The sequence below is a fragment of the Hyla sarda genome, chromosome 10 (assembly GCF_029499605.1).
Source record: "Hyla sarda isolate aHylSar1 chromosome 10, aHylSar1.hap1, whole genome shotgun sequence".
Taxonomy (NCBI): Eukaryota; Metazoa; Chordata; class Amphibia; order Anura; family Hylidae; genus Hyla; species Hyla sarda.
Window position 1 is genome coordinate 133,118,022 of NC_079198.1, and position 21,800 is coordinate 133,139,821.

At 41.6% G+C, this 21,800-nt stretch overlaps 1 protein-coding gene across 1 annotated transcript; it reads right to left on the bottom strand.

Annotated features, from left to right (window-relative positions):
• Nucleotides 1–5,300: 5,300 nt before the first annotated feature.
• Nucleotides 5,301–20,661, bottom strand: LOC130293276 (indolethylamine N-methyltransferase-like). Its single transcript, XM_056541780.1, has 6 exons — nt 20,615–20,661; nt 20,328–20,356; nt 18,918–19,048; nt 14,160–14,289; nt 10,528–10,735; nt 5,301–5,774 (listed from the first exon to the last, which is right to left on the bottom strand). The coding sequence occupies exons 1-6, from the start codon at nt 20,659–20,661 to the stop codon at nt 5,351–5,353; spliced, it is 969 nt and encodes a 322-aa protein (XP_056397755.1). The 3' UTR covers nt 5,301–5,350.
• Between the last annotated feature and the right edge of the window lie 1,139 nt (nt 20,662–21,800).

Below are 21,800 nucleotides of genomic sequence, written 5' to 3' on the forward strand. Positions count from 1 at the left end.
CTTCTAGAGAGCTACCATAAAGCCCATGAGTAAATGAAATCTAAATGGTGGAAGCATTGATTTCTAACAAAACCTTTGTTGAATGAATTTGTAGAGGGAATGTAATATCATAGCAACCAATCAGATTGCTGATCTTTATCAAAGGGCTTTTTAAAAATAAAAGAAGCAATCTGATTGGATGCTATGAACGACTGCCCCAGTTCTACTCTGCACAGGATTTGATAAATCCCCCCTAAAGTATGTATAACATTAAAGGGTAGCTCCCACCATGTACTATATAATCTAATATGCCCCTACCTAGTAGTAATCTAGCCCTAACCCCCTACCTAGTAGTAATCTAGCCCTAACCCCCTACCTAGTAGTAATCTAGCCCTAACCCCCTACCTAGTAGTAATCTAGCCCTAACCCCCTACCTGGCTTCAAAATTTTTTTTAATCGCTTTAATAGAACAGATTTAGTGCTTCTAAAGCAGGGCAGAAAGCAGCGCTTCCCTACAGGCGCGACGTCACTGACGCCTTGCTGGGCGCTTGCTTACACCCTCAGATCGTCTATGCATGAGTGTTATTTATCTAATAGGGTGCCTCCAGCTGTTTCCCAACTACAACTCCCAGCATGCCATGATTGCTATTAGCTGTCAGGCCATGCTGAGAATTGTAGTTGTGAAACAGCTGGAGGCACCCTATTAGATAAATAACACTCATGCCTAGTGCTGGGCGGTATAAAGTACCGGTATTAACCGGATACCGTTTTTTTTTTCTCCCAGCGGTGTCACAAGAAATGCCGAGCGCGATCGCTATGTGGTACCTCCTGCTCAATGTGTACAGTACAGTATGTAGTGGTACCTCCTGCTCAGTATGTACAGTACAGTATGTAGTGGTACCTCCTGCTCAGTGTGTACAGTACAGTATGTTGTGGTACCTCTTGCTCAGTATGTACAGTACAGTATGTAGTGGTACCTCCTGCTCAGTATGTGCAGTACAGTATGTAGTGGTACCTCCTGCTCAGTATGTACAGTACAGTATGTAGTGGTACCTCCTGCTCAGTATGTACAGTACAGTATGTAGTGGTACCTCCTGCTCAGTATGTACAGTACAGTATGTAGTGGTACCTCCTACTCAGTATGTACAGTACAGTATGTAGTGGTACCTCCTGCTCAGTGTGTACAGTACAGTATGTAGTGGTACCTCCTGCTCAATGTGTACAGTACAGTATGTAGTGGTACCTCCTGCTCAGTATGTACAGTACAGTATGTAGTGGTACCTCCTGCTCAGTATGTACAGTACAGTATGTAGTGGTACCTCCTGCTCAGTGTGTACAGTACAGTATGTAGTGGTACCTCCTGCTCAGTATGTACAGTACAGTATGTAGTGGTACCTCCTGCTCAGTATGTACAGTACAGTATGTAGTGGTACCTCCTGCTCAGTATGTACAGTACAGTATGTAGTGGTACCTCCTGCTCAGTGTGTACAGTACAGTATGTAGTGGTACCTCCTGCTCAGTATGTACAGTACAGTATGTAGTGGTACCTCCTACTCAGTATGTACAGTACAGTATGTAGTGGTACCTCCTGCTCAGTGTGTACAGTACAGTATGTAGTGGTACCTCCTGCTCAATGTGTACAGTACAGTATGTAGTGGTACCTCCTGCTCAGTATGTACAGTACAGTATGTAGTGGTACCTCCTGCTCAGTATGTACAGTACAGTATGTAGTGGTACCTCCTGCTCAGTGTGTACAGTACAGTATGTAGTGGTACCTCCTGCTCAGTATGTACAGTACAGTATGTAGTGGTACCTCCTGCTCAGTATGTACAGTACAGTATGTAGTGGTACCTCCTGCTCAGTATGTACAGTACAGTATGTAGTGGTACCTCCTGCTCAGTGTGTACAGTACAGTATGTAGTGGTACCTCCTGCTCAGTATGTACAGTACAGTATGTAGTGGTACCTCCTACTCAGTATGTACAGTACAGTATGTAGTGGTACCTCCTGCTCAGTGTGTACAGTACAGTATGTAGTGGTACCTCCTGCTCAATGTGTACAGTACAGTATGTAGTGGTACCTCCTGCTCAGTATGTACAGTACAGTATGTAGTGGTACCTCCTGCTCAGTATGTACAGTACAGTATGTAGTGGTACCTCCTGCTCAGTATGTGCAGTACAGTATGTAGTGGTACCTCCTGCTCAGTATGTACAGTACAGTATGTAGTAGTACCTCCTGCTCAGTATGTGCAGTACAGTATGTAGTGGTACCTCCTGCTCAGTATGTACAGTACAGTATGTAGTGGTACCTCCTGCTCAGTATGTACAGTATAGTATGTAGTGGTACCTCCTGCTCAGTATGTACAGTACAGTATGTAGTGGTACCTCCTGCTCAGTATGTACAGTACAGTATGTAGTGGTACCTCCTGCTCAGTATGTACAGTACAGTATGTAGTGGTACCTCCTGCTCAGTGTGTACAGTACAGTATGTAGTGGTACCTCCTGCTCAGTATGTACAGTATGTAGTGGTACCTCCTGCTCAGTATGGACAGTACAGTATGTAGTGGTACCTCCTGCTCAGTATGTGCAGTACAGTATGTAGTGGTACCTCCTGCTCAGTATGGACAGTACAGTATGTAGTGGTACCTCCTGCTCAGTATGGACAGTACAGTATGTAGTGGTACCTCCTGCTCAGTATGTACAGTACAGTATGTAGTGGTACCTCCTGCTCAGTATGTAAAGTACAGTATGTAGTGGTACCTCCTGCTCAGTATGTACAGTACAGTATGTAGTGGTACCTCCTGCTCAGTATGTACAGTACAGTATGTTGTGGTACCTCCTGCTCAGTATGTACAGTACAGTATGTAGTGGTACCTCCTGCTCAGTATGTACAGTACAGTATATATAGACAGTATGTTTATTGTGCATAAACTTATAGTGCAAAAATTAAGTAAAGGACACAGTTAAATGTAATATACTTTATTGTGTTATATTATTTTTAGCAAGTACATAGGCATCAGATCAACTATGAAAAAACAAGTGATTACTAACTGATTTAGTCTAAACAAAAGGTCCCAAAAACAAATAGGCTCCAAGCATATTAATAAACTACCGTATTTTTCGTCCTATAGGACGCACCGGCGTATAAGACGCACCCGATTTTTAGGGGCAAGATCTAAAAAAATAAAGATTTTGAACCCAATAGTGGTCTTCAACCTGCGGACCTCCAGATGTTGCAAAATTACAACTCCCAGCATGCCCGGACAGCCGTTGGCCGTTTTGCAACATCTGGAGGTCCGCAGATTGAAGACCACTGCAGGAGGAGGTAATACTCACGTGTCCCCGCCGCTCCGGATCCGTCACCGCTGCTCTGGATGTCGCTCCATCGCTGTCGCCGTGTCCCCGTCGCTCCGGAACGTCTCTGCTGCCGGCCGGGTATCCTCGCTCTCCGTCACCACCATCACGTTGTTACGCACGCCGACGCACGTACGCGACGAAGTGATGACGAGGAAGGAGAGCGCCGGCCATACAGGGGATCCCTGAACGGAGAAGACACCGAGGAGGCAGGTAAGGTCCCTCCTGTAAGCACTAACCCGGCTATTCAGTTGGGCTGTTCGGGACCGCCGCGGTGAAATTGCGGCAGTCCCAAACAGCCCGACTAAACAGCCGGGTTAGTGTCACTTTCCCTTCAGACGCGGCAGTCAGCTTTGATCGCCGCGTCTGAAGGGTTAATACAGGGCATCACCGCGATCGGTGATGTCCTGTATTAGCCGTTGGTCCCGGCCGTTGATGGTCGCAGGGACCGCCACGATAGGGGTGTATTCACCGTATAAGATGCACCGACTTTTTCCCCCGCGTTTTGGGGAAGAAAAAGTGCGTCTTATAAGGCGAAAAATACGGTATAACTTACAGGTCTTATCTTAAAAGAAAAAAAGAGAATTAGGGTGGGGTCACACACATCCAATATTTTGCTGGGTATTTGCTGCTGCGTATTTTCTTATCCATTAAAGTCAATGGGTAGGAAGATATGCAGCAGCAAATATGCAACAAAATACGGTATGTCATGTGTGACCCTACCCATATAGTATATCCACTGGGGTACATGATACCCAACACTCTTTGTACTGAAGACTGAGCATATATGATCTTATACACATATATTATGCACTAAAGGATTCTCTATCAATGTAGGTCAATCATAAAGGAAACCATTGTTTAATCAATATATCAATTTTTGAAGCTTAAAGGGGTACTCCGGTGGAAAACTTTTTTTTTTTAAATGAACTGATGCCAGAAAGTTAAACAGATTTGTAAATGGCTTCTATTAAATAATATTTACCCTTCCAGTACTTTTTAGCAGCTGTGTGCTATAGAGGAAATTCTTTTCTTTTTGAATTTATTTTTTGTCTTGTCCACAGTGCTCTCTGCTGACACCTCTGTCCATGTCAGGAACTGTCCAGAGCAGCATAGGTTTGCTACGGGTTTTCTCCTGCTCTGATACGGGCATCAGGTGTCAGCAGAGAGCACTGTGGAGAAGACAAAAAAAATAAATTAAAAAAGAAAAGAATTTCCTCTGTAGCATACAACTGCTAAAAAGTACTGGAAGGGTAAAGATTTTTTTAAAAGAAGTAATTTACAAATCTGTTTAACTTTCTAGTGCCAGTTGATTTAAAAAAAAACATTTCCCACCGGAGTACCCCTTTAACTCTTAAAGCTCTTTAAGCTTAACATATGTAAAGTCTTAACATGCAGATTTAGACTATGTTCACACAGTATATTTTAATGCACTTTTTTTTTTTTTTTTTTAAATGTGTTCATAAAATAGTGGAAATGTTACATCTGTATTTTCTAAATGAATAAACTCTATGGAAGTCTATGAGAAAGTGATTGTCTTAGAACACAGTATATATATATATATATATATATATATATATATATATATATATATGTGTGTGTGTGTGTGTGTGTGTGTGTGTGTGTGTGTGTGTGTGTGTGTGTGTGTGTGTGTGTGTGTGTGTGTGTGTGTATATATATATATATATATATATATATGGTTGTATCTTTAAAGGGGTACTCCACTACCCCAGCGTCCGATACATTTAGCTGGGTGCGGGCTGCGGGGGTCTTGATGTCACTGCCACACCCCCTCAATGCAAGTCTATGGGAGCCAGCGTGACGGCCGTCATGCCTCCTCCCATAGACTTACATTGGGGGCGTGGTGTGAGGTCATGAGGGACATGGCCTTGACGTCACGACCCCCGCAGCCCACACCCAGTGTTCGGAACTAAATGTTCCGGATGCTGGGGAAGTGGCTATAAGTGGCTATAAGTGGCTGTGTGAACATTGCCACAACCTGTAAATTTCTATTTAGAACTATTTCTCCTTGTGAGCGGCAATAAATATCAGGGACTTATAGTCCGTCAGGTCACTCACAGCCTTCCTTTCGTTAATCACACACTTATCAATAACAAATCCTTCTCCAGCTAGAGCTTTCCTAATAAAATCCTCATCATATGGGAAAGCGCGGAACTTGTCTTTCCCAACTAGATAATATGTTGTACCTAAACAGCCACATATTATGAGATGTCCTCCAGGTTTCAGTAATCCTGAGAGCTTCCTGAGATATCTCCTGTAGTCATCGTGATCTTTGCTGATAATGCCCAGGAGCCAAGCAGTGATGATACAATCTGCTGGCGGTAAGACTATCGGATCCGTCACATTTTCTTTCTCAAAGTTGCATTTCATAACATGTTGAATGGCCGATCTCACTTTTAGATCTTTATCCTGAAAGTTTTCACTGCAAGAAATAGAAAAAAAAAATTAAGAAAGTTATTGTCCCACACTTAATATGACAAGAGAACAGCCTGAGGACATAAAGGGGTACTCGGCCCCTAGACATCTTATCCTGCCGCTGGGGACTCTTGCGATCTTGGCTGCAGCACCCTAGACATCAGGTGCACAGAGTGAACGTCGCTCCGCGCCAAATTACTGGCGATGTGCATCGGAGGCTCGTGACGTCGCGCCCGTGTCCCGCTCTTGACGTCATGATTACGCCTCCTTAATGCAAGTCTATGGGAGGGGGGATGATGGCCATAGACTTGCATTGAGGGAGCATGGCCATGACGTCATGAGCCTCCCCTCACCTGGCTCCGGCTGTCTCCTGGGGACTTCTGAGATCGAGCAGACCAGGGCAGAAGATCACTGATAACACTGATCAGTGCTATGCTCTATGCATAGCACTGAACAGTATTAGCAATCAAATGATTGCTATAGATAGTCCCCTATGGGGACTATTAATGTGTAAAAAAAAAAAAAAATCCCCTCCCCCAATAAAAAAGAAAAACATCAGTTTTTCCCATTTTAACCCCAAAAAAGCGTTAAAAAATTATTAATACACATATTTGGTATCACCGCATGCGTAAAAGTCTGAACTATTAAAACATATTGTTAATTATCCCTTACGTTGAACAGCGTAAATGTAAAAAAATTAAAAAGTCAAAAATTGCTGCTTTTTTGTCACATTTTATTCCAAAAAAAAAATTATAAAAAGTAAAACCTAAGCAAAAGTGGTACTGATAAAAACTACAGATCATGTCGCAAAAATGAGCCCTCATATCACCCCATATACAGAAAAATGAGAAAGTTATTGGTGGTCAAAACAGGGCAATTTCAAACATACTAATTTAGTTAAAATGGTTTTAGATTTTTTTTAAGCAGTACAATTATAGAAAAGCATATAACATGGGTATCATTTTATTCGTATTGACCCACAGAATAGAAAAAACATGTCATTTTTACCAGAAAGTGTACAGCGTAAAAACAAAACTTTCCAAGATTTGCTAAATTGCAGTTTTCTTTTCAATTTTCCAACATAAATAATATTTGTTCGGTTGCGCCGCACATTTTATGGTAAAATAAGTAATTTAATTAAAAAGTACAATTAGTGACACAAAAACCAAGCCCTCATATGGGTCTGTGGATGGAAATATAAAAATTATGATTTTTAGAAGGCGAGGAGGAAAAAAACAAAAATGCAAAAATAAAATTGGTCTAGTCCTTAAGGCCCAATTGGAACTGGTCCTTAAGGGGTTAATATATATAATCATATATATTTTAATTGATAAAATTACTTATTTTACATCTGCTCAGTTCTTTGCTCAATATTAGCTGACCAGACAGAAATCAGCCCCTCCCCCACCAGTGCAGCTTGACAATCAAGATTGAACTGTTTGCAGAGAGATAAAGTAATGTCAAAATAACATTTGGATATTTGGGGAGAAGAACACGGTTAATAATTGCTTAGCGCTTAGAAGCAAAACAAGTCAAACTTGCGCATGACAAAACCATGTACACGTACACACACACATCACTAATAATTAATCAATAATTTGGGTGGTAATTTATGTTAATTCTTAAGTCTATATAAACCCCTGTGAAATGCTGTAATAAAGAAAAAGGAAGTAAGAATTTATGTACTGAACAACATGTCAGTGTGTTATTCACTTACTTCTATGCATGCATCAAATAATAATTAATTTGAATGGGAACAGATATCCACTATGTCCTGAAGGAGAGTTCCACTTCAGTAAAACACTCTGTGGATGCACAATCAGGCGCACCATGTACATTTGAGGCCTAAATTGGTGATTTGCCCAGGGGTGGCTGATTTTACAGCGGTTCTGACATAAACGCAAAAAAATAAATACACACGTGTGACCCGATTTTGGAAACTACACCCCTCATGGAATGTAGCAAGGGGTATAATGAGCCTTAACACCCCACAGGTGTTTGACGGACGTTCGTTAAATTTGCATGGAAAAATTAGAAAATATATATTTTGCTAAAATGCTGGTGTTACCCTAAATTTTTCATTTTCACAATGGAAAAAAGCCACATAAAATTTGTAACCCCATTTCTTCTGAGTAAGAACATACCCCATATGTGGATGTAAAGTGCTCTGCAGGCGAACTACAATGCTCAGAAGAGAAGGAGCGCCATTGAGCTTTTGGAGAGAAAATGTGTCTGGAATTGAAGGCTACATTTTTTTACAACGTCCCCATGGTACCAGAACTGTGCATCTCCCCACGTGTGACCCCATTTTGGAAACTACACCCCTCACGTAATGTAATAAGGGGTGCAGTGAGCATTTATGCCCCACAGGTTTCTGATAGATTTTTGGAACACTGGTCCGTGAAAATGAAAAGTGTAATTTTTTTTATTTTCACAGCCCACTGTTACAAAGATCTGTCAAACGCCAGTGGGGTGTAAATGCTCACTGCACCCCTTATTAAATTCTGTGAGGGGTGTAGTTTCCAAAATGGGGTCACATGTGGGGGGGTCCACTGTTCTGGCACCATGGGGGCTTTGTAAACTCACATGCCCCCCCCCCCCCCCTTCATTCCAAACAAATTCTCTCTTCAAAAGCTCAATGGCGCTCCTTCTCTTCTGAGCATTGTAGCGCGCCACCAGAGCACTTTACATCCACATATGGGATATTTCCATACTGGAGTTACAAATTTTGGGGGGCTTTTTCTCCTATTACCCCTTGTAAAAATGTTTTAGTGAAAAAATTTCAATGAAAAATAGCATTGCTTAGTGTATGCAATCCAAGCATTGCATGTAATATTTCCCTATGGGGACAAACAAAAAGGGTAAATAAAAGTAAAAAAAAAAAAAAAAAAGTTAATAAATGTGATTAATTAACAAAAATAAAAATAAACATATGGGTTATCGCCGTGTGCATAAATGTCCTAACTATATAAATATAATGCTAAATAAACCGCACGGTCAATGGCGTACCTGTAAAAAGTCCAAAATTGTATATTTTTGGTCACTTTGTATACCCTAAAAACTGTATAAAAAGCGATCAAAAAGTCCCATCAAAACAGATAAAAACTTCAGATCATGGCACTAAAAATGAGCCCTCATATATCCCTGTATAGAGAAAAATAAAAATGTTATAGTAGTCAGAAGATGACAATTTTAAACATACTGTATTTTTCGCCGTATAAGACGCACTTTTTCTTCCCCAAAATTTGGGGGGAAAAGTTGGTGCATCTTATACAGCGAATACCTGCGGTCAACAATGGCCGGGACCTGTCGCTAATACAGGACATCACCGATCGCGAACGTGAAAATAACACTAACCCGGCTGCTCAGTCGGGCTGTTCGGGACCGTCGCGGTGAAATCACGGCGTCCCGAACAGCTTACAGGACAGCGGGAGGGACCTTACCTGCCTCCTGGGTGTCTTCTCCGTGCCGGGATCCCCTGCGCTCTCCTTCGACATCATCACGTCGTCGCGCACACCGTCATCCAATAGGAGCGGCGTGCGTAGCGACGTGATGACGGCGACGGAGAACGTGGATCCCGGGGGAGAAGAAGTCCGGAGCGTCGGGGACACCACGGGGACATGGCGACAGCGATGGAGCGACATCCAGGGCAGCGGTGACGGTCCGGAGCGGCGGGGACATGTGAGTATTACCTCCTATACCAGTGGCCCTCAACCTGCAGACCTCCAGAAGTTGCAAACCTACAACTCCTAGCATGCTGGGAGTTCTAGTTTTGCAACATCTGGACGTCCGCAGGTTGAAGATCACTGCTGGGTGCAGAATCTTTTTTTTCTAGATTTTGCACCTTTAAAATAGGGTGCGTCTTATATGCCGCTGCGTCCTATAGGGCGAAAAATATGGTACTAATTTTCGTGCATGTAGTTATAGATTTTTTTTGTAGTAAAATAAAATAAAACCTATATAAACTGGATATTCTTGTAACCGGGCCTACAAAATGAAGATATGGTGTCATTTTTTACCGGACAGTGCACTGTGTTGAATCGGAAGCCCCCCAAAAGCTACAAAATATCATTTGTTTTCCAATTTTGCCAGACAAATATTCTTTTCTGGTTTGGCAGTAAATTTGGTGGTAAAATGATTGATGTAATTACAAAGTGCAATTTGTGTTGCACAAAACAAGCCCTCATATGGGTCTGTAGGTGCAAAATTGAAAACGTTCTGATTTTTAGAAGGTGAGGTGGAAAATACAAAAGTGCAAAAATGTAAAAACCTGTGGTCCATAAGGGGTTAAAGGAAATCTGTCATCACTTTCATGTGCACTAACTTGTTGGTACAGACAGGTAGTGCAGGTGACACTGATGACAACCATACTTACCTGGTCCTGTTCCGTACTCCGGTTTTCCAACTATCTTTTTCGATATCTTCCGTTCTGGAGCCGACTTGGAGCATGGGCGAAGCTTCGTGACATCCTAGCTGCTGTTAGCTAACAGCGGGACCCAGCAGAGAAGCAGGAGCAATGACATCAGAAAGCTCCGCCCATGCTCCAAGTCAGCCCCGGAACGGAAGATACCAAAGAAGAGAGCAGGAGAACTGGAGCATGGAACAGGACCAGGTAAGTATCATTGTCATTAGTGTCACCTGCACTACCAGCCTGTACTGCAAGTTAGTGCAGTACAATACTAACTTGTTGGTTGTTACTTAAAGATTAAAGTAACAATAGCGTTAACAGGGTTTCCCTAATTTCTGAACAAATACTTCACCTGCTTCCTCCTAACTCTACATGCAGTTTTGCAGCATGTTCCCAATCGAATGCTCCAGTACGCGAGTCCAGCCATCTCTTCAGCTCCATGATGCATCTGTCAGTAAACTTTAGGACTATGATGTGTTTAAAAAAATTACTAGCAGCATACAGATGATGGACCAGAGGACCAGTGCAGAAGTCAATCATAACATCTCCTTTAATATGACCTGCAGAAAAAATTTGGACTATTATAACATCCAATGTGTTAAACCCTAAGGCTATGTTCACACATAGTGTTTTTCAGCCATAAATGACTGAATAAGAGAAAACAAAAAACAAAAACAAACAAACAAAAAAAATAAAAAATAAAAAAAAGCCGAAAGAAAAGGGTGTTAGCAGATAAACCGATTAAAAATAAGACTCAAAATACAATGTGTGAACTTAGCCTCATAGGTGTAGATAATAAATACTTGTTTAAATCAAATTATAACATTCATCAAAACGTGGAAATATTGGTTCTCCAATAGCCAAATATAACAAAAAAGAAACAATCCAAATGCTAAAAACATTTATTTCTAAAAGCGAAATGTACTACGCGTTTCTTTTTCGGGTGCCTTCTAATTGGATTACTTTCATCTCATGTAAATGTTCCAAGTGCCCTTTTACTGTACATTGTTTTATTAACATTTTTTTTCTTTTTTTATACCTCGAGTGCAATACTGTATATTGTAGACTTTTTGACTACCCAATAATGCCTTTGTGTTTTACAATTGTAATTTGTCAATAAAAGGATATTTATTATCCTTTATATCACAACAATCTATTTTGAAGGGATTTCCTGCTTGGGCCCGTCCCTATTAGAACATTCCCATGCATATGTATTGATAATTCTGCTCACAGAAGATATATGCTACAGATTAGTCTACAGTAATACGTCCTGTGGGCTCAGTTAAAGAGGTACTCCGCCCCTAGACATCTTATCCCGTATCCTATGGATAGGGGATAAAATGTCTGATTGCGGGGGCCCCACCACTTGGGACCCCCGCAATCTCAGCTGTGGCACCGCAGACATCCGATGCACGGAGCAAACTTTGCTCCATTCCAGATGACTGACGATGCGGGGCAGAGGCTCGTCACATCACAGTCATGCCCGGTTGAAACGTCACAGCCACGCCCCCTCAATGCAAGTCTATGGCGTGACAGTCTGTCAGTGCATGCTGGGAGTTGTAGTTTTGCAACAGTTGGAGGCACCCTGGTGAGGAAACACAGAGTTAGATAACAGACCTAACAAATTTTAGTGGTCTGTTTCTCCCTTTACCTCTTGTGAAAATGAAAAATAATGGGCAATAATATACATTTTTTTTACCCTAACATGCTGGTGTAGACTCCGACTTTTCCTTTTTATAAAAGCCCCCCAAAATTTGTAACACAATTTTTCCCGAGTAAGGAAATTCCCCATATTTGGCCCCAAACTGTTGTCTTAAAATATGACAGGGCTCCGGAGTTTTGGAAAGTGCCCTACGAGATGTTTTTTTTTTTTTCATTTTAATGGGGGTGGGTGGGGGGGGGGCTGAGTAAGTTGTGTGTATATGTAATGTTTTACTCTTTATTTTGTGTAGTGTTTTTAGGGTACATTCACACAGGTGGGGGCTCACAGCAAGGTTTTTAGCAGGAAACTCCCTGAAAACCCCTGCATGTGTAAATGTCCCCTGTCCATTCACATGGGTGAAAGGCAAACCTCCAGCTGTTGCAAAACTACAACTCCCAGCATGCACTGACAGACCGTGCGTGCTGGGAGTTGTAGTTGTGCAACAGCTGGAGGCACACTGGTGCAGAAACACTGAGTTAGATAATAGACCTTAAAGGGGTACTACGGTGAAAACCTTTTTTCTTTTAAATCAACTGGTGGCAGAAAGTTAAACATATTTGTATATTACTTCTATTAAAAAATCTTAATCCTTCCTGAACTTATTAGTTGCTAAATACTACAGAGGTAATTATTTTCTTTTTGGAATGCTCTCTGATGACAATACGAGCACAGTTCTCTCTGCTGATGTTATTATAATAATAATAACACTTTATTTATTGTTGTCCTTAGTGGGATTTGAACCCAAGCCCCCAGCACTGCAAGGCAGCAGTGCTAACCACTGAGCCACCATGCTGCCCTTAGCATACATCTGCTATGCATGGTTGCTAAAATGGACAGAGATGTCAGCAGAGAGCACTGTGCTCGTGATGTCATCAGTGTTCCAAAAAGAAAGGAATTTCCTCTGTAGCATTCAGCAGCTAATACGTACTGGAAGGATTAAGATATTTTAATAGAAGTAATTTACAAATATGTTGAACTTTCTGCCATCAGTTGATTTAAAAGAAAAAAGGTTTTCACCGGAGTACCCCTTTAACTCAGTGTTTCCCAAGCAGTGTGCCTCCAGCTGTTGCATAACTACAACCTCCAGCATGCATGGACAACAAAAGGGCATGCTGGGAGTTGTAGTGGTATGCCTCCTGCTGTTGCATAACAACTCCCAGCATGCCCTTTGGCTGTGCATGCTGGGAGATGTAGTTTTGCAACAGCTGGAGGCACACTGGTTGGAAAACACTGAGTTAAGGTCTGTTATCTAACTCAGTGTTTCCCAACCAGTGTGCCTCCAGCTGTTGCAAAACTACAACTCCCAGCATGCACGGTCTGTCAGTGCATGCTGGGAGTTGTAGTTTTGCAGCAGTTGGAGGTTTGCCTTCCCCCCATGTGAATGTATAGGGTACATTCACATGGGCAGGGGTTTACAGTGAGTTTCCCGCTAAAAACCTCGCTGTAAACCCCCACCTGTGTGAACATACCCTAAAAACACTACACTACACAAAATAAAGAGTAAAACATTGCATTTGCACACACTCCGGAGTTTGGGGCCACATATGGGGAATTTCCTTACTCGGGAGAAATTGTGTTACAAATTTTGGGGGGCTTTTTCTTATTTTACCCCTTATAAAAAGGAAAAGTTGAGGTCTTCACCAGCATGTTGGGGTTAAAAAAATAAGAATTTTTTTTTTACACTAACATGCTGGTGTTGCCAACTACTTTTCATTTGCACAAGAGGTAAAAGGAGAAACAGACCCCTAAAATATGTAACGCAATTTCTCCCAAGCAGAAGACTTGCATATTTGTGAGATGTAATCTGTGTCTTCTGCTTGTGAGCTTAGATTTGCTTTGGACTTGATAAAAGGAGTAATCCCAAAAGCTTCTCTACAAAATTCTGTTAGTCCAATAAAAAAGGTATTACAAGATACTGCAACATTTTTTGATTCGCATCTGCATCACTGGACTAATACGGCTACTCAAATTTACTATATATATATATATATATATATATATATATATATATATGTAAATCAGTGTAATTGTATGTATGTATATGTAATGCATTATATTGCTGCACAGGGGAAAAATCGTAGTATACTACTACTACTACTATTACTACTACTACTAATAATAATAATATGACTGGGCCAGCACAGTCGACCGCCAACCCTCCCCCAACTCCCACCTCCACCGCCGATCACCCAAACCAGAAAACCTAATTTGCCCAATTTGTAATTAGTTATCTATAATTGTTTAAAACTAATTCAATAAAGAAAGAAAGGTAAGATACATACCCTCTGTAAAGGTTTTTATAAGATTCTCAATGGGAAATTTCAAGGCATCAAATGAAAATGCCATTTCTTCTTTACCAGAAAAATAATCCTCCAGTTGTTGTCTGGGATCAAATCCCTGTTCATGATAGAACTTATGGGAGCCAGAATCCATTGTTTAATCCCTTATCACAGACAGGTGACTGCTGCTACAGCGGAGCTCGAGGTCTCTATATACTAAACAGAAATCAATCCTATCCATGTGTAAGATTTACTTACTGCATCACGATTCGTTACATTTATTAGACAGTCATGAGAATATGTGTTAAGAATAAATTATATATAAATAAATATATCCATGATCTTGTGATGTTAGTCTCATTTATATTTGTCAAAATCAGGAAAGCCTAAAACTCAGGAAAGCAGTGTCACCGTCACCTGAGCTCATCAGACCTGCAGCCCTACGCCTGTTACATTTCACAGGTTTTCTTCCCCTACCTCGGCTACACTCTTTTTTCGCTGACACTGCCACTACCCTCCTTCTCTGAACACATCAGCTCATTCCCAGGTGGTCCCCATGTCCTGTCCAACACCACATCATCAACATCAAAATCCTCATTGTGACCACCACTCCTCTCTGCATGTACTTCCTCGGTTCCTTGTTTCCCCTCAACATAGCCACCTTGACGGCTTACAGTATCCCCACCACGCCTACCACCACCAGTCCTGCTTGTGCTTGGTTCGACGATTGATTCTACTTCCACCACCTCGCCAACACACTCCAAAGTTTGACTGTCCCCGCACAACTCTTTCTCAGGCTCGTACTATCATTCTGCATAGCAGTAGGGGGGGGGGGGGGGGGGGAGTCAAAGCCAGAGATGAGGAAGCACAGCATCTAGGATGGACCTTACCACTTCCCCATGTGAATGTAGACACAAAGGAATCCACTGACCGGTGGATCACCGTCATATTGTCAAAGTCTTCCTCCTCAGAAGTCGTATAACATACATTTTCCAGTAAAGCCAGATCATCCTGTGAAATCACATAACCTCTCTCAGGCAGTGAGAACTTGGGATGGCTGACGCAGCTGCCACTACTACCACACAACACCTGGCTGCTGTTGCCGCTACCTGTACTAGTACTGCCACAAACATTCTTACTGGCAAATAACATGGCGGGGGTCTTCTGTCCTCTACCCTATCCACCAACTCCTTTTCCAGACATATTTTTTGGGGGTTACTTTTATCCTTTTTGGGTGGATTTTCACCAACCTACTTGTCAAATCTAAGTTTCAACACTTTGAATGCTTTTTTTCGTGGCAAAGATGACAGCAGAAATGAGTACTGAAGGTGTTTGTGGAAAAATATTAAATGCTCAATAACCATATAACACTGCAGGCTAGGTACATGTATCTTCCACATGTTTTTTTTTTTTGCGTTGCAGAGATGACAGCTAGAGATGAGCGAATTTATGAAAAATTTGATTTGGCCGATTTTTATTAGTATGTATTTAATAATGTGTTTAATAAAGTGTGTGTTTCACTTTTTTTCTCATTTTTTTTTACATTTTTTAGGTAGTACTACTACTCCCAGCTTGGAACAGACTGTTCCATGATTGGAGTAGTAGTACAGATCAACCCGGGTGTCACTCCTGACACCTGCTGCGATTGTCTTGTATAATGTATAGATGCGGGCAGCTTTCTCGCATCTAGATAGGACAATCGCATCAGGTGTCAGGAGTGACATCTGCTGTGATCTGTCCTCAATTGCAAGTACTACTGCTCCCAACATGGAGCACACTGCTGGGAGCTGTAGTACCTGCATCAATAGACAGATTGCAGTGGGTGTCACCCGATACGATCGACCTGTATAATGTATAGATGCGGGCAGCCGGACGGTCTTCTCTGCTCTCACTGTGATATGAGTATATGCCATATATATATATATATATATATATATATATATATATATATATATATATATATATATATATATATATATATATATATATGTATATACCTATTATTCATATTTCCCACAGAGAGCTGTGATTGGTTCCAGCCATCTCGCATCGGGTATCAGGAGTGATACCAGCCATCTCGCATCGGGTATCAGGAGTGATACCTATTAATACAGGTACTATAGCTCCCATCATGGAACAGTCTGTTCCATGCTGGGAGTAGTAGTACTACCTAAAAAAAAAAGAGAAAAAAAGTGAAACACGCATACACACACTTAAACACAATATTAAAATACATTACTAATTAAAAAAAATGAATTATAAAAAATATATTATTTTTACACTTAAATGGCCCCTTTCTACATTTTTTATTATTGTCGGCTACATTTTTAGGTCCCTGCCCGCCCACATAAATTGATCCCTGTTTAAAAATTAACAAAAACATTTATTTATATATTTTTGGTTTCAATTTTCGGGAGCGGGCAGGAACCATAAAATTCAACGCTCAAAATTAAGTGCATTTCATAATTTTTTTTCTAGTTTCCGTTCTAAATAATTTTTTTTGTCACTTTACCTTTTTAGCCCCATTATGTGGCTAAAAAAGTAAAAGTGAAAATAAAAAAAATATGCACATTCATTTTTAAAGGGGTACTCCCATGGAAAACGTTTTTTTTTTTTTTTTCTTTAAATCAACTGGTGGCAGATTTGTAAATAACTTCTATTAAAAAATCTTAATCCTTCCAGTACTTTTTAGGGGCTGTATACTAAAGAGAAATCCAAAAAAGAAATGCATTTCTTCTGATGTCATGAACACAGTGCTCTCTGCTGACCTCTGCTGTCCATTTCAGGAACTGTCCCGAGCAGGAGAAAATCCCCATAGCAAACATATGCTGCTCTAGACAGTTCCTAAAATGGACAGAAATGTCAGCAGAGAGCACTGTGGTCATGACATCAGAGGAAATCCATTTCTTTTTTGGATTTCTCTTTAGTATACAGCCCCTAAAAAGTACTAGAAGGATTAAGATTGTTTCATAGAAGTAATTTACAAAACTTTCTGGCACCAGTTGATTAAAAAAAGTTTTCCACGGGAGTACCCCTTTAATATTGAGCACTGAATTTTCTGGTCTCTTCTGGCTCCAGAAAATTGAAAGACAAAAAATAAATGTTAATATAAATTTTTAAACAGGGATCAATTTAAGTGGGCGGGCAGGGATCTAAAAATGTAGCCGACAATAATAAAAATGAAGTGTGTTTTTCACTTTTTTTCTATATTTTTTACGTAGTACTACTACTCCCAGCATGGAACACACTGTCCCATGATGGGAGTAGTAGTTCCTGTACTAATAGACAGATCACAGCAGTTTATATCCGATGCAGTTGTATAATTAAAAAACAAATGTATAATAACGGATGAAATAACGGGTGCTAACGGCTGAATAACTTCTGTCAAAATAAAGGGCATATTCATTTGTAAAGACCTGTTATAACATCCATCATGTGCCATTATTTTATGGCCGTTTTAACACCTCTGCCTACAGACTCCCGCAGCTGGGACTACTACTACTCCAATCATGGAACAGTAGGTTGGGAGTAGTAGTTCCCAGGCTGCGGGAATCTTCCAGTGGCTGGAAAGGCTACATTAGTGTTTGTACTAATGGAACAGACTCATGATGGGGATGTAGTACAGGGGCTGAGGAATTGATCGCAGCGGGTCTCACTTCTGAGACCCAATGCGATCAGAAGTAATTAAACAGGGGATCGTGTGGCATGCTGCGCTCCCCTGCGATGTACGATGTATTTTTACTTTCATTTTTAAATTCCCCCTGGGAGTCCTGAATGGCTGATACGGAGGACCCATTCAGGGCTCCCGGCTGGGTTTTTAAACTTACAGTGTGTTTAATTACTGTATAATCAAATCCCCTCAGACTTAAGTATATTCATTTTATTCCCCCCTTGTGTATATGTATGATTCCCCTTCTGCCCGGTCATCTTCTAGCGCTGTCACAGCACACAGCAAGAACATGCCACTCCATTCCCTGCTGCTCATCTCCGTATTTGACAGAGGAGCAGAGGAGAATGGAGGGATCTGTCTCCCCTTTGTGCTGTTATAGCGCTCCATTCACTGCCACCGGTACCTGACCTGTCCCCCCCCCCCCCCATTGTGCTGCTTCATTCATTTACCGCCGCCGCCGGTTCCCGACATGTCCCCGCTGCTGCCCTGCTCCAAGCGCAATCAGAGTACACAGCGGGGACATGTCAGTCTATTCCCCGCTGCTCATCTCCGTACCCGACAAAGATGAGCAGTGGGGAATAGACTGATATGTCCCAGCTGTGCGCTTGGAGTAGGGCAGTAGCGGGGACATGTTGTGCGGCAGTGGGGAATGAATGAATGAAGCAGCACACAGGGGGGAAAGGTCAGGTACCGGTGGCATGGAATGGAGCGCTATAACGGAGCACAGGGGGGACAGGTCAGGTACCAGCAGCGGCGGTGAATGGAGTGCTATAACAGCGCACAGGGGAGACAGGTCCCTTCATTTTCCGACGCTCCAGATACAGAGAAGAGCCACACAAAGAAGAAAGGACGAACGGCTTTTCACTCTTGTCAACGGTGGCTTTATTCAGAACAACAGGTGCATGAGACAAACAGGTACGTCCACAGCAGGAGCTGTCACCACGGCAACCACGGCAACCAATACACAAATGCCGGCGCATGCGCACCACAGCGCTGCTTACAAGACAATAATACAAATCATGGTGAATTAAAAACAATGCAGCAAAAGTAGCAATAGAACAATAGAGGTGGTATCATATTTATAAAAATACACTCATGTCATTCTTATCGTTCAATCCTGGTGGACCCAGAGCATTGGTTCTCAGGATCCAAGCCGATTCTTTTTGTGGAAGTATCTTGTGGTGATCGCCGCCATCTCTTGGTACTTGCACGGCCTCCAATCCTGAGAAAACCAATACATCTGGGTTACCAGCGTGAACATTCCTGACATGCTCTATAAGATGTGGGCAACCATGACCCGTCCTAATTGAACGTATGTGTTCCTGTATCCTCACATCCAGACAACGGATGGTCTTCCTAATGTAAAATAGTCTGCAAGGACACAGGACTACATAGACTACATACTTAGTCTTACAAGTAATAAAATGAGAAATGCTCCAATCAATCCCACCGAGGTTACAAAACTTCAATTCCCCATTCTGCTTACATATGGCGCAATCGGTTGACATGTAGGATTGCTGAAATATTGTCCATGCGCAGAAGGACGCAACAGTGAGATTGATTTTTCATGAAACTTTTTAAGGCAAAAAATCCTGCGAGGCGTTCCAGGCAATTTATATGGAGACGAGATTCTGAAGGAGACCATTTTCCTCCTGTAGATTGAAGGTGACAACGGGCCCCCCAACCAGAGAGACTGGCATCGGACTCCACTATAAAATTCGGATTGGAACTGAAAATGGTTTTCCCGTTCCAATCCTGAATGTGTTGAAGCCACCAAATTAATTCTTCCCTAGCATCTGAAGAAAGAGTAATCATATCCGAATAAGCCAGGCCTTCTCTTAAATGTTGGATTTTTAAGTCTTTGGAGAGCCCTGTAATGTAGGGGTGCCGGAAATATAGCTTGAATGGAGGCTGAAAGAAGACCTACTATCCGAGCTATATTCCATAAGGAAGTTTGATTTTTTTTCAGGGTAGATCGAATTTCTTTTTTGAAAAGTTTCAACTTTTTGGGAGGAAGACTCAAAAGAGTCGATTGGGTGTCTATCATGAAACCTAGAAATTCTAGATGTTTGGACGGGGATAAAATAGATTTTTCTTGATTTATGAAAAACCCAGATCCTGGAGAAGGGATAAAGTCTAGTTTGTATGAAGATGAATTAGAGAACGAGAAGTAGCCATAATTAGGATGTCGCCCAGATAAATGATCAGACGAACACCCTGGGAACGAAGGGCTGCAACCACTGGCTTCAATAGTTTGGTGAAACACCAAGGGGCTGAAGAAAGACCGAATTGGAGGCAGGTGAATAGCCAGAGTTGATTTTTCCAGAGGAACTGGAGATAAGGTTGGGAAGAAGGGTGAATTGGATATGTGAGATAGGCCTGTTTGAGGTCTATTTTCACTAACCAGTCCCCTTGTAATAAAATATCCCTCAAAAGATGAATGCCCTCCATTTTGAAGTGGCGGTATGTTACAAAATCGTTCAACGGTCTTAATGTATTACCTGTCTGTGACCGCCATCCTTCTTCTTTACTAGAAATAAAAACAATTGACAATGAAGGGGAACTGATATTATTGCCTTTTTTTAAATGAGTTCCTCTATTTCCAGATCTATCAATTGTTGGTCTGGAAGGAAAAAATGGATAGGATGAGGAAGGTGGTGTTGTGTTGGAGGGTTTGATACACTGATATGGTGTTCGGAATCCAAGAGTCTGATGTCAACATGTTCCAATTTTGGAAAAAATATTGGATGCTCCCTCCTAATGGAATGAGTGAGGGTATGTGACTTACCTGAGGGTCTTAATGTTGAAAATCTGCATCTTCCTCTGGATCTCCATGGTCTACACCTATAGGGGAAGAAAGGTGTGGGTTGTGTGGGATAGAAAAAAAAAATGGTCTGACTGGGTGGGGCCTCTTTGGAAAAATTTAGTCTGGAAGGCATGGCTGGGAAAGCAGCCCTGTCCTCTCCCAGCCTTGCCAAAGACCTTTTTTAAGGATGCTTGGGCTTTATCCAAGCTTGAAAACAGGCCCACATATTTTGAAATTTCTTTAATAAAAAATTCTCCATCAACAATTATCCCTCAGTAGGAGATGTTGATTCTTGAGGGGCTAAGTGAGACAATTGATTGTCAAGTTTCATGAGAATTACACGGCGCCTTTCTGAACAGAAGGCTACATTTACATTGCCGAATAAACATATGGCCCTTTGGGCCCATCCTTTAAGGATGTACACATCTATGTGAGTACCAGTAGAAGAGGCTACAGTGCATAGTGAAAGTATTCAGCCCCCTTGAACTTTTCAACCTTTTGCCACATTTCAGGCTTCAAACATAAAGATATAAAACTGTAATTTTTTGTGACAAATCAACAACAAGTGGGACACAATCATGAAGTGGAACGAAATTTATTGGATATTTCAAACTTTGTAAACAAATAAAAAACTGAAAAATTGGGCGTGCAAAATTATTCAGCCCCTTTACTTTCAGTGCAGCAAACTCTCTCCAGAAGTTCAGTGAGGATCTCTGAATGATCCAATGTTGACCTAAATGACTAATGATGATAAATAGAATCCACCTGTGTGTAATCAAGTCTCCGTATAAATGCACCTGCACTGTGATAGTCTCAGAGGTCTGTTTAAAGCACAGAGAGCATCATGAAGACCAAGGAACACACCAGGGTGGTCTGAGATACTGTTGTGGAGAAGTTTAAAGCCAGATTTGGATACAAATGATTTCCCAAGCTTTAAACATCCCAAGGAGCACTGTGCAAGCGATAATATTGAAATGGAAGGAGTATCAGACCACTGCAAATGTACGAAGACCTAGCCGTCCCTCTAAACTTTCAGCTCATACAAGGAGTAGACTGATCAGAGATGCAGCCAAGAGGCCCATGATCACTCTGTATGAACTGCAGAGATCTACAGCTGAGGTGGGAGACTCTGTCCATAGGACAACAATCAGTTGTATACTGCACAAAT

What these genes read in the sequence shown, in the direction of transcription:
- LOC130293276 (XM_056541780.1), bottom strand. Translation starts at nt 20,661, where the DNA reads ATGGAGATCCAGAGGAAGATGCAGATTTTCAACATTAAGACCCTCAG. An exon ending in ACGATAAGAATGACATGAGT is followed by an intron (nt 14,290 to 18,917) that starts GTATTTTTATAA and finishes GGCTCCCATAAG; the next exon opens with TTCTATCATGAACAGGGATT. An exon ending in GTAGAGTTAGGAGGAAGCAG is followed by an intron (nt 5,775 to 10,527) that starts GTGAAGTATTTG and finishes TATTTCTTGCAG; the next exon opens with TGAAAACTTTCAGGATAAAG.